Raw genomic sequence first — 13,782 nt, forward strand, 5'->3', positions numbered from 1 at the left:
TCTAATGTTGTAATGGCTGCAGAAGTTCCTCAGGAAATAGCCAGAGATGCTATGCATATTGTAGCCAGTGACACTTGTAACCTTGTTAAAGGAGGAGCTGCTACAAAAATGGTTTATCATGGTGGTTGTGACTACAGAAATGGCAATGTCTGCCTGTAGTTCACTCAGGCTACATCCATACTAATATATTTTTGTTTTAAAATGGTTTCAAAACTAAAACATCAAAACAACTCTCTCCGTCTATAGTTTCACACCTGAAAAGCTGTATCATATGACCATGTGATCAGGAAGCAAATCCAAGTGGCTGTGTCACTATTTCCTAGGGTTCCAGTATTTTGCCCTTCCAGACTACAGTGCTGCCGTAGTGACCCTAGGTTGTTTCCAAACTTCTCTATTTCAGGCACTCAAAAACTCTGGGAGAAATCCTAATGTCTTGGTGCTGATCCCTTTAGTTTTCATCTAGCACCAGCATATTAGCAGATGTTATCATGCTTAATAGGACTGTGAACACTGTAAACCTTAACTAAACATCAGCCTGTTAGTCATTGTGGGGATGTTATTATGCTGACATAAGCATTTAGCTATGCCTAACAACAGCTTCACAGAGTGGTTAGCATGGCTGTAGACTCTTCTGTTGTAGTTCTTCAGTTTCAGAGGTGATCCTATGGACAACTGCTGCACGGTATATTTTTTTAACAGTGCCGGCTTTGTCTAGTCAGCCGCTGCAGCCTTTCTTTTTCTTTTCTCTTTCATTCAAACTTGTCTCGATTTTTGTTTCATTCCCGGGGCTCAGTACCAGGATGTCAAGGATGAATACCTTAAATGCATCACTAATGGCTTTATGCTACATGTCATGAAAGCCATTTTGGAAAGAGCCCATTTCCATGCTTTGATGTGTGCTCTTTCTGCAGAACGGCTCTTATATTAGACTCCCTTTAAAAAACGTCACAGCTCTGCTGCCTCTACCACCACCCAATTTGTTTGGGATAAATGTAAGACCTTGAGCCAGAAATTGAACCTGCCATCCATGAGTAAACTGCGTTAGCTGTTGGCCGCTGCTAGACTTACTGAAGACATCTTTGAATGTAAATGAAATGCTACGTGAGCCTGATGGATTAATATGTATTTACACTGCCGAGTGCAAGCACACAAGAATGAGGAATGACTTCAGTTATGCTCATTTTTATAGTCTGTTTTATAGTCACCTAAGCACCTCAGTCTAATATGCTCTTGCTTTTGAGGAGTCTATTTATGAGATTGTTTCAGTTCATTTCATGTCTGCTTCTGAGTGGAAATTAAATCCAAGAAGAGCTGCAGGTATTAGGAGGAAACTGTGCTGTGTCTACGACGAGTGTGTGTGCGCTAGTGTGCTTCAATTTCATTACAGTTAAAATATAACAGGTGTAAAGACACCTAAACACAACTCGAGGACGGAGCTAGACTCTCGTCTCTCCACTTTCCAGCAGAGCAGAGTCACGCTGTGTGCTGCAGTGCTCTCCGGCTCCTGCATGAGCATGAGATGAGGCTCCATGTATGAATAATGCCTTCCCTTGTGATTCCCTCGCTCCCTATAATTCACTCCCTGCTCTGTCCCAGCATGGTAAGAATCCCATCTAGAGTGATCAGCACGTCTCTGTGAATGAGAAATGTAGAAAGTAATTCTTCTACAATATTGAGAGTTGCACAGTTGTTCTGTGTAATGACTCTGGGAAAGTTTTTTCCTTTTTTACCATCAGATAAACAAGAGGACGAGATCTCCTGACAAGGTTGATCCCATTTGTGATAGTTAATCTAATAGTCAAGTGTTAATCATGTCCTCCTCATGACAACCGCCCTGTACTGTTAACTCTTAGCTGATTCTCATCTGACTATATCACAACTTGAAAAACACAAACAATCTCATAGGCATCAATACATTTCTTACAGACAGTTAACGGCACAATATTCAAAAACTTTAATTCTTGATAATCCTATTCAAGCAACTTCTTTTCAAGTTCTAAATGTTTTTTCACTCACAACTCATTCTTTACTGCTTAAAAGTGAAGGTTTCCTTCACACAGGATTTGCACTCATTTCCTCTTTTAATTTGACCTTATTTTGTGGAGACAAGCTGGGGAGAAAATAGAGTAGTAGGACAACTACTTAAATGTTTCCAAACAGATAAAAAAAAGTGTGCGAGGGTTTATTGGAACAGTTTGATGCATTTTAAATCACCGCCAGCTGGACATGTCATCTGCTCATTGGCATGAGACAAAACGTTTCCCTTCAGTGGACTGAAAGTTTAAGTTGACATCCCAGCTCCCTGCAGAGAGTGACACTCGTACGCTCAGTATGTGTGTGTGCCTGCGTGTGTAAAGAAAAGTGCACGCACTTACACACATATGGTTGTTCAGCAGGCTCAACATTTGTGAGGTCCTGCTGCGAGAAGACCGGGGGGAAGATGTTTAATTTGCAGAGTCAGTAATTATTTGTGATCTGATCTGTGTTGATCTCAGTCTCATCCTCCAGATTTGTGGCATGGCCGTCAGATTCTGTATTGTGTGGGGGCAGCAACACAGAGGGAGGTGAAGAGAGAAAAAGAAACAATGCAAAAGCACCATAGAAAAGGGTGCTGGAGGAAGCGTGGAGATTTAGAGGTTAGAGAGCGTGGATTCTTGTGTACACCAGTAAACCTGGGGTGAGATTACACCTCAGAACCATCTCATAAAAAAATAAGTTTTGACATATTGTTCAAAGTTGTCTGGGCTACTGAGACCCTGTTGTTTCCCCCAAATAAGTCAAGGTGTCAGAGTTTTGAAGCTTTGCTGCAAAGACCTGATTCAGTGCTTCACTGTGGTTTATGTGTACACTGCCCTGTCTAACACGTGGAGATGTAGCCACTGGTTCAGAGACACGTGAGTCTACAACCAACAGAGTGTTGGTAGAGACGAGGAGTGTCTTCTCTTCTCTTCCTGACCTTTTTAAAAGAGACGACCATGAATGTAAACCTTTACAACAACAATCAATATATTTTTCCACAGTCTTCAACCTCTGGCTTCCATTAGTGCTCCCGTCATCTGTAAAAACGTTTGAGATCAATCAAAATGACAATATAATGTTTTCAAGAAGTTTCCTTGCCCTCTGTTTTCTCATCGTCTGTCCTGTTGTGACTCAGCACATTTTAAAAGGAGGAACAACAAAACAAGTGAATCACAGTAACAATTCTTAGATTCAGTAGGCTATTTGTTAAATTCTTCATAAATGTGTACAGCAAAAGTGCTACTGTGTATTTACTGCTGATGGTCAGTCTAACTGTGGTCAGTACTTACTTACACGTCCCTAATCTGACCTCCTACTATGTTTTGAGTCCTGCCCATGCAAATCTTTCAGGGGCAGGTGGACATAGTGAGCATCACTAACTAACACTTGCACACACAACTTCTCTATTTGCACATGCAGCACACTCTCTCATTGGGCATGGCTGAATTATTGGTTATTTTGGTTTAAAGGGTGGCATCTCCACTCATCCCCCTAGAAATGACCTACTACTTTCTTTAATATAAACTGCTATAAACTGTACAAAAGTATGGAGTACATTTGTAAAGGGAAATCCAAACATTTATTGTATTGATTATCTTTTTCCTTCTCCACAGTGAACAAGCACAAGCCATGGATTGAGACATCTTACCATGGCGTGATCACAGAGAACATGGACACCGTGCTGCTGGACCCCCCTTTGGTTGCTCTTGACAAGGATGCCCCAGTCCCCTATGCTGGTAGGAAACCCCAGGATACTCCAAGTATCCACACACATTTAAAAAGTACAAGATACACACCCCGCACATTCATTGCCTCACACAAACATAGGGGCCAAAACCAGGATGCTTCAGTAATGTGCGCAGGCAACTGTGGCAACGCAGAAACAAATAGTTGATCGGACAGTTCTCTGTACTCAGGATTTGTCATGGTGACTGAATTCCATTTATCAGCCTTAGTGATGTTAAAGCAAATGATTTTCAAAGCAATTCCAGAAATCTGTCTGTCTTTTGATTTTCTTGATAATCGCTCCTGTGACATACACATCTGAACGTCAAACTGTTTGAACTTTAGTGCTCTTTTTCGATATAAAGCTATTAGTCTTGATTTGAAATGGTTTAGATAGGCTGTTTTTTTTTTGTTGGATGGAAGACAGTGGATTTATTCAAGCATTCTGAGGTTCGTGAAAATTCATTTATATTTTTATAATCTTGTGACATCCAAGGTTTCGAGTTAAGATGCATCTTTTCACTCCCCCCGACAAGGACCTATTCACGGCGTCTGCTAATTGAAGCCATGTGTCATCCTTTTTCTTTTCCTCGTAAGCTGAGCTGAAATGCCCCATTAACCTGAGCAAAAGATTCCTCTCAAAAGCATCTTTTCTTCCCGAGGGCTGTCAGCTTTTGGTGATGTAAATATTCATTTTCTAGCGACAAGCTTGTCCAGAATATCAAGCAGAGCACACAAGAAACAATGTTTTTGTCTTATTTACAGTGTAGTTTATTGTGCATCTTGGCTCCAGTTGTAAGTCTATATTTATTCATTTCTATTCAGATTGTGCTATTTTGCTAAATCCAGCCTGAGCAACATGTATTCTAAATTAATCTCAGAATTCTTACAGAGCTTAGAAATGTGTACATGTATACATTTACAGACTGTATATAAAGATGCATTAAGTGTCTGCACTTCTCCCGACTAACGGTAATTAAGATAAAATATCACAGATTTGAACTTTGCAATCTTGCACATTTGGAGTATGTGCAGTAGTGATTGGGGGATGGAGCCACAGTACACAACCTCTACCATTTGTGAGTCAGTCTTAGTGGTCAATCGTGAGGTTTCACTTCGTTTTTAAAACTAAACTTATGGGAAAAATTAATGCTTGAACAAACATTACTGTGATAAGAACTACCTAAAATGACCAATATCAGCTTAGAGGAAAAAACTAATTTAACGTGTACTTTTTAGCCCATGGCAAGGTTTGCCACAACCAGGTGGCAATTGAGCAATCATGTCATCCATCTTTATATACAGTCTATGGTTGTACATAGGAAACCGTAGGAGTGGGGGGCTTGACTTGGGAATGTCCTGTCTTGTCTTATATAATAGTAGATTTATAGATTCTCTGCATTCACTGAAAGTTTGGTCACTGAAAACTCACTGTAGCTGTTTGAGTAAAAAAAGCTTTCAGAGCCTGGTAGGACAGTAAAAGCTCCCCTGGCACTAAATGAAGAAAAACATCTCTTGGACAACACCTAATGGTTTCCATTAAAGTGGGCACTGGGAGTGTAGCACAGACTGGTACAGTACAGATGTAATAATGGCAGTTCGACATCATTATACACCCGATATCCAGATAATCGGGAGCTGATTATGTTGTCTAACAAGAGCTGGAATCAGGCAGCTGTCACACAGGTACACCAGCACTGACAGTGACAGGAAGGAGAGAGCTGTTATAATTAGACAAAGTATTCGGAGACTCAAAGGCAAACAAAGAGGCTTTTTGGCAGCAAACGCTTAACAGCTCATTATGGCCAAATGGCTCCTATTAATCCCAACGCTGACAACCATGGAAAACTGATGCTCAGCTATTTTTCTTCTGCTGTTTTCATTTTTTGTGTGTGTGTTTTTTCTGCTGATGCCACAGCCACACTTTTGTCTTTTTCAATTTATGTGTGTTCAGTTGTATAAATAATGGGTAAATAGAGCAGACCTTAAACCGTGTGGAATAGCATGGATTCATGTCAAAGGCTCTTTTTTTCTCCCCCTAATTTCTGCCCTAGGGCCTCTAACAGCCCTGGACTGTATACATGCTGTAAAGTGTAAAACAAATACAATGGCATATGTACTGTATATAAAGATTGAATAAATCTTAGGAGGGGTGAAGGAAGATTTTTTATTTAAAATATGGAAAAGAAAGAATATATTAACCAAAAATAGCAACTTCATATTCATTCATCATGTATTCGTATCGCAAAAGTGGAGATGCAAAGATCTTCTTACAGATATTGTTCTTCTGTAATCCAGTTTTGATTATTTACAGTAATTTATAGCACATAGCTTATCCCTAGTAACCAAAGCTGTGAAGTCTTAATAACACCACGATGAGCGATGAGGAAATTACTTGTGATTGCTTTGCTCCAAGATTAACACATTGTTTGTTGACTTAAGAAGGTCAAGCTTGGTGGAATAGTGGCGGAGGAGGAAAAAGCAGAAAGTGCGTGCACTGTCTGTTGACTGGTGATATTTCTTATAGAATGTTTCCCATTCAATGCGGTTTAATGACTGAAACCCATGCAATAGCTACCAAGGAGACTGTGAGAAACAAATGGCCCAATTTGTCTCTCTTTATTTGTCTGCGTCTACAACTCTCTTATACATTTTCTTCCTCCTCTTCACTATCTTGACACTTTGCTCCCAGCAAGCCCATATCCAGTCACATATGCATTACCAACACACACTCTCATCAATCGTGGTTTTGTTTTACTGCAGAGAAGGAGTGGGCTGTCCTTCTGGCTCCACATTAATTGCATTGTGGGAACACGGACCAGGATTGTTAAGTACTTGCCTGTGTTTTTTCTTTTTCTCGCTTGCACTTTTTTCCCATTGTCCTTTATTCCCTCCACTCTGCTGCTTGTGCTTTCTCTTTGCAAGTCTCATATGTTTTCACTTCTTACACTCACTTCACCTTTTTATCCATATCTTCATTTCTCTGTTCCTTCCCGTCTCCTTGTTCTGTCGTTCTCCTGTGGCACCACATTTCACTTTGATGTAAACTACCCACAGTGGGCCTAACCTCAACATTACACGCTGAGACAGGCATCCCGGAGATTCATTGTTATTGCTGCATGCCATGATGGCATCGTCTATTCCTTACCTCCCCAATCCCCACCCAGCACCTCCGTCAGAGCAAAGGTGTGGGTCGAGGAGTATGTGCTGATCGAGCGTTCTCAATCAAATTAGCATGAGGAATGGTGGCAGTGGACCCTTGGGTGCTGCAAGGCAGGCAGGCAGTTTCATTTGTCTATTCTTTATCTCAAGGCCACAGTCAACAAGCATGGATCCTCCCCATTCATCATGGTACCAGTATAATGCAGTGTTGTACATTGTTTCCTCTGCTGAACTCACACAGGGTAAAGTACTTTGAGAAGTGGAGGAAAATGGAGGTGGAATAGCTGAGGGAAAAGTATGATAGAGAAAGAAAATGAGAGAGGGTCAGCATTAATGGATAAAGGTTTTTGATTATTTTCATTAGAATACCTGTGAAACAACTGACTAGAGACTGTAACTCTTTGCACTTTGTACCGTGTTAATTTCCTGGGTTAAGTATTGTGGTGTAGAAAATCATATTTTGTAACTGCTTGTTAATGTCCTTATATGACAAAAATAACAAAGTATATATAAATAAAAGCATTTGAGAACATTTTAAAAAGGAAAGGTAGCATCAAGCATAAGTCAACTTTGATTTTATCAGTTGGATTTTATTTTATCCATGACATTAGATTTAATCATAATGATTTAAAATGCCTCCAAATCCAGATTGTATCTAGATATTATTATAACCTGATGACATTGGACAGATGAGGTGTAAAACAAAACTGAGGGCTGTAAACAAAACTGATTTCCGTTGCAAATTTTTTAAGTAAACATTCTATACCCAAACGCTCTGTTGTTGAATTTTCTGTTGTTAATGCTTCTGATCCAGATAATCTCCTGCTGCGTTTTTTCATATGTGAAAAGCAAAATCCGCCCTATGATCCAGACATTATTCTGAGTTCATGTCTGGAAGCAGCCTAAACGGAAAAGGGTAGTAGATAAAGAAGTGAAATTGATAACATGATTGTTTCATAGCATTTTTTTCCACAAATTCTAGTTATAGATTTGGCTGTGTCGTTGTGAAATGTCGTCACACTATACTAGCAGTCCGTTTCACTTTGCTAAATCACTAATCTACCCGCAGTCACTACTTGAGAGGGAAACTGCACCGAAACGACAAAAGCATAGGTGCTAATTAAACTGCAGGACCCAACAAAGCAGAAGCTGTGACTCACTTCAAAGGTGACGAGGAAGGGGACCAGGGAAGGAGAGAGACAAAAAGATGTTAGGAAAAGGCAGAGGTGGGGAGAGAGGAAGAGATGAAAGAGAGAAACAAAGGTAGATCCAGGAAATGGGGATATGTAGAGCGTGTGTGTGAGGGAGACGGGGAGAAAGAGAGAGACAGTGAGGGGGAGAATAGAAAGAGGATGTGATGGATCATCAAAGGATAGGAATGGATATTGAAGGGACAGTCTGATCAAACCACGCAGGTGCCTGACCGTCTGCCCTGAGGGAGAAGAGGAACATATCACTTTGCCTGCCTGCCTCTTTCTTCCTCTCTCCCACTACCTCTCTCTCTCCTTCACCCTGTCCTCTTTGCCTTTGTGCTGCTGTTAAATTTCTGCAGTGGGTGCTTAGTCGTGAGGTAATACTGAGGCAAGTCTGAAACATGAAACAAATGCAGAACATCAAAGATTTTGTATGCTGTTTAGAGGACTGACACCTACCTACAAACCAGATTTACAGCCCTGCACGGCTGATAGGAGCATGTTATTTGGCAGTATTGTTTTAGTTAACCATAACCCCTATAATAAATTATACCTTCCCATTGTTATTATATTGATATTCAATAACTAATACTTGTATCAAACTAATCAAATGATTGTAACGTGAAAGGAGAACACAGTGAATTATTACTGGACTTGACAGACTAAATAGTTTTCCTGAGGGTTTCGCATCTTTCATCTCATTGTTTTGGTTTTATTATTGACAAGTGGACTGTTATCAGTGACCGAGCCCTGAATGCTACCTGCCTAGCATCAAATGGCAATAAAAGTTAACAGCTAGCTGATGAAATAGTGGACCATTGTAGAACCACTTATTTAAATCTGGTAGGGACCAAAACAGAGATAACGCAGAGTAAATTTTGGTTTTGCTTTCAAGGTCTGCTGGATGTGGAATTAGATAAAATTGGTATAGTCACTGTTAGTGGTATACCTACAATTAGAATAATACTGCATCATGAAATTAGAGAGCACATACCTCTGTAAAGGCTTAAATTAATTCAAACTGCACCATATTGCTCACACACTCAAATATCAGTCCCCTAAATATAATCAATCGATGCATTGTCCCCTTGGAAATCAGTGAAAATGTAAAAAAAAACTACCTTTCATGCAATGTTATGTAATGTCCCAGAAACCCTTCCAACATTTATTGGGTTCTTTCTTGGCCTATGTCCCTTCCTTCAACTAAATATCGTGTAAATCGATTTCTGTAATTTATGTGCAATCCTGCTGGTAAACAAACAAATGGACAGGGGTGAAAACATAACCTCCTTGGCAGAGGTAATAATATTTGTCATTATACTACTTGCTTTTACTTTGTGTAGTACCTCATGCAATGTTATGAACCAAAAAAATGTAAAAATGACACTTTAAAAAACATAGGAAGAGCCCAGAGACACAAGTCCTCTGTGGTTTTGAGTTGTAGTACAGTTTTTGTCCTCATACTGTACCTCATTCATTTTCCATGTCTAGGAGCAGGAGACTGGCTCTCTGTGAACTGTCAGAGTGTGTGTATTGATATCTCCTCCTCGCCTTAGGACATTAGGTTCAATGCTACGCCTCCACACCCATCTCTCTGTGTTTGCTCCCAGGACAGATATGTTCCCCTTTTTTCTCCCCCTCTGTATTCTGCTTCATCACAGTATCCTCATTTAAACTCCACCACACAGTCATATTTTCTGTGCCTGAGATAATGACATCCTCATATTACAAACCAGAGCAATATCATGTTTGTCACATTTTATTGATCCTTCTCTAACTGACCCTGTATCTGACCTGTGCCATTGTCCCCGTGCTTTGTTGTTTTCCCTGCCGGGCCAGGGGTATATATATTATATTCACGAAAAACTTTCAAAAATATATTTAGAGGAAATTATAGCTGAGAAAGAGACATGAAATGTTACAGCATTATATACCTCTAAATTGAAAAGGAGAAAGCTTTTTTCCAACATGTTCTAATCCAGTAGAGTAGCATCTGTTCCTGGTAGTCATTCAATTGTTTTAAGATTTATATTGACAAATTTAATCAGCTATAAGAGAAATTTAAGCATTATGGGATAATACAACAAAGTTAAAGAAACGCATGGCAGCATACTGTGAATTATAAGTATATAATGATTGTGTTTGGTTAAATGCTGCAGCTGTGCAGTTGAGATTAATAAATACATGATCAATTCAGTTGTCTGTGTTGCATGTGGTTGAAAATGTTTAGATGAAGCTTGGGGAGAAAAATGACCTCTGCAGGTTGTCGGTGCAAGAAGCTTATAAAGACCCATGATTCTGTTTTGTTGTGAGGCATATTATGGGATATGAAGTTATGGTTGTATAAGTATAACACCTGGGGGGAAAAAATACAACTTCTCACTATTAAATCATGAACAAATAAAAATGTCAATTTCTTTTCAAAATCTAAGCTGAAATAGTATAAAATGATTTGTATTGTATCTGTGAAAAGTTATCCTGGAAAAGTTATCAAGTTCATTAAATGTTTGGCTTTCACTGTATTATAGAGAACGGTAACATAATGTTATGAAAAGTCCTAATTTAAATGTGAATTTAGCGAAAGACAAAAGAAATTGGAAAGACATTTTCTACTGAGTAAGCATATTGTGGTTTTGTCTTAAAAGAACGCCACTTGTCTTGCGGGTAATGTGTGTGTGTGTTTGTCTGTGTGTTAGATTGTGTTTGTGTGCATTGCTTCTGTAACTAGTGAGCTTTTCATCTGGTTTACAGTCATCAATAGTCAATAGGCTACAGTGGATAACTCTTCCTCTCTCCTCCTCAGAATCCATCAACCCTGTGTTTTATTAAGGGTTGTAAATCATCCATTTTATTGTGTGAGACAGATATGAGTTTAATTGAACTGTGCTACCATGTCATCTTATATTCTGCATTACTGACTCAAGCTACTACTGGACTGACTGTCATGTTTCACTAACAACCAAAGTATAAGTAATGAGGCAATTTATCATAGAGCAAAAATGATTTTCATCTAAAAAATAAAAAGTCACACCCTGTATCTGCCTTTTTAAAAATACCTATAGTCATCCGAAGTATAAATAGTCAGCATCTAACATACAAATGTCTAATAAGCAAATAAGCCAGTTTCTGAATAGATAGATGAAAAATATTGTGTCACAGAAGCATGAAACATTAATATGATGGGAATCATGGTGACTATATCCTGTTGAGGAAAGCTAATTTGATCCATATAAAATGATCTCAGTAATTACATGTCCAGTAATGCTCCACTGAAGCTCTGTCATCAGTGCATTGTCAAGTTACTCATAGCGTCAAACAACCTCTTAGCCACAGATTGATTTGCTGGAGTACCAAGTCCCTTCCCTTATTAGCCTATTACCCCCTTTTTTCTATGCTGCGCTGGATCTGTCTCTTGTTTCTTGACACTATGTGACGATTTTCAATTTCTTGATTGCTCTTTACTATATTTTGTGTGTGTGTGTCCACAAGTAATGAGTTCAGGCTGTATGTGTGTATTTGTGTCTGGGAGGATATGATGAAGTTCCTGAAAATGTGGTCTGATGTCTACAGCAGCTTGTTTATTAAATGAAAAGGCAGCATTTCATACACATAAAACACTTTTTCCATCTGGTGCTGCTACTTTTGTATTCATGCTCTGCAGCCGGCTGGTAGTTTACATATGACCCTCTTAATTGTTATCATGAAGACATGCCTGACCACACTCTTCCTTTTATTTGTTTGTGTTTAATTCATTGTTTGAGTGGTGCTGTGTGTGCATGAATTCATATTTCCTATGTTCATATTAACTTATGTATACCCTCTTATTATGTCTGGGTTTTTATTCACCATCACTTTCATTCATTTGATAATTGTTTTTTAAATGCATTCTGCAAATAAATTGACTTGCCCCCATTAATTCAACCAGAGTAAAACATAAACACCATCATGTCCAAAATGATTTGTCGGTGCATGAAAATCATGGATTTTACATATGTTTGACTAAATTGCTTTTTCTAGCTCAGTCAAGCTGCAGCTTCAATATTCAAATTAGAAAATACTGGATAATAGTTTCCCCTATAACACTGTGTTGTCAAAACGATAATCAGCAATTAAAGGGTTATGAGGGTGTTATCTTTTTTTCTCACCTCTCTAAGCTGCAGTAAGCTATCGCCTGATAGTTCATAGTAAAATAAACAAGATCTTGTGACCATAAACTTATATAGATGTGTACAGGTGCATATCAGTTCTAACTAGTAGTAGCAACTTTGAGGAATATTACCTGAGATTGTTTTTTCAGTATGTAGCTCTCAAACATACTGTTTGAATAATTCGGTATGTAAGCAATGCATGCAGTGAACAGTGCGATCTTGTTTCTTCATGTACTTGGACCAACTACTTTAACTTTACAATACATAAAATAAATCTGTATTCATTTGGTGTTATTTCTTCTACAATATGTAACTCATCAGCTTGGTAGGATGGATGATTTTGCATGTGACATGTATCACATTGTACATGTAAGACACTTTTTAAAGCGAACTGTGTGCTTGTTGCATGAACGTGCACAGTGAAAGCGATATCTACCGAATTTATACTGCAGAAGATGGTAAAGACTTTATGGATATTTTAACAGATCACCAATTTGTTTTCTCCCGCTGCAGGTGATGATCAGTGTGTTTTTGTGTGCGAGAGAGAGGAGGAGAAAGAGAGAGAAAATGAAAGCAACGACAGTGCAAAGAGTGCAGCAAACAGCTCTAAGATGAAGCAATGCTTTAAAACACAAAGATCTGTTATGTACAGTTTATATAGTAGACTATGTTCAATGCACGAGCTGGCTATACATCACCCCTGCAATGATTTTAAGTTTGAGCAAATTTGTGTCTTGTCTGGATCTAGATGTCCTTTCCTTGGGCCATCTGCAGAGGAGGGGAGCCAGTGAAAACTTGTTTACTGTGTTTTTGTTTGTGAGAGACAGGCACCAGGTGAAATGTACAGGGGCCTGAGAAGTGCTGCCTCTCTTTCTGGTCAAAACGATGGCTGCTCTTCAAGGATAGAGCGCTGACCCATGGTCCTGATGTGAGCTTAATGGAATGTGCAGTGAATGGCAGCTGAAACTAATCCAGTAATTTTCTCTCTCTCTATCTCTCTGACAGCGGTGGGACATGGCCTTCAGTATTCTGACGGGCCAATTAGACAGCAATTTGCATATCTTCTTCACTCCATTTGCCTTGTTCATGTGAGCATAAAATAGGATAATCTGGCATACTAACTTTATCCTTCATCACCCATGACCCCTCTGCCCTCTTAACTCCAGCCCATCTCTCTTTTATTGCCAACAAAAAAAATCTGTCATCACCTTTGTCTCATCCTTTCACATTCCCTCTCATCTCTGCCTCTTCCTCACCCTCTCCACCCCCTCTTCTCCAAATTATGAAACGATAATAAGAGGATAGCAGTTTCTTACTAAAATGAATTAAAGAAACTAAATGCTATTTCTCCAAAAAACCTTTCGCTTATCATTGATATGAATAATTTTGTATATTGCAAACTAAGCAAGATCATGTATAGCAGCATTTTTTGGGGTTGAATGGGCCAGCCAATCTTTACTAAACATTTTTACAAAAGATGACAAAGATCTAATCAAATATCCTTTATTGTCCCATAGGGACATTTGTAAGATGTA

The 13,782-nt window shown here is 39.0% G+C and overlaps 1 protein-coding gene across 1 annotated transcript in view; it reads left to right on the forward strand.

Annotated features, from left to right (window-relative positions):
• Window positions 1-13,782, forward strand: part of clstn2a (calsyntenin 2a) — a 121,129-nt gene that overhangs the window by 56,118 nt on the left and 51,229 nt on the right. The window contains exon 2 of the mRNA XM_069511071.1: window positions 3,633-3,755. Coding sequence (XP_069367172.1) covers window positions 3,633-3,755 — 123 coding nt within the window. The remainder of the gene's footprint in view (window positions 1-3,632; window positions 3,756-13,782) is intronic.

Source organism: Paralichthys olivaceus, chromosome 16 (assembly GCF_024713975.1).
Source record: "Paralichthys olivaceus isolate ysfri-2021 chromosome 16, ASM2471397v2, whole genome shotgun sequence".
In the NCBI taxonomy this organism is placed as follows: Eukaryota; Metazoa; Chordata; class Actinopteri; order Pleuronectiformes; family Paralichthyidae; genus Paralichthys; species Paralichthys olivaceus.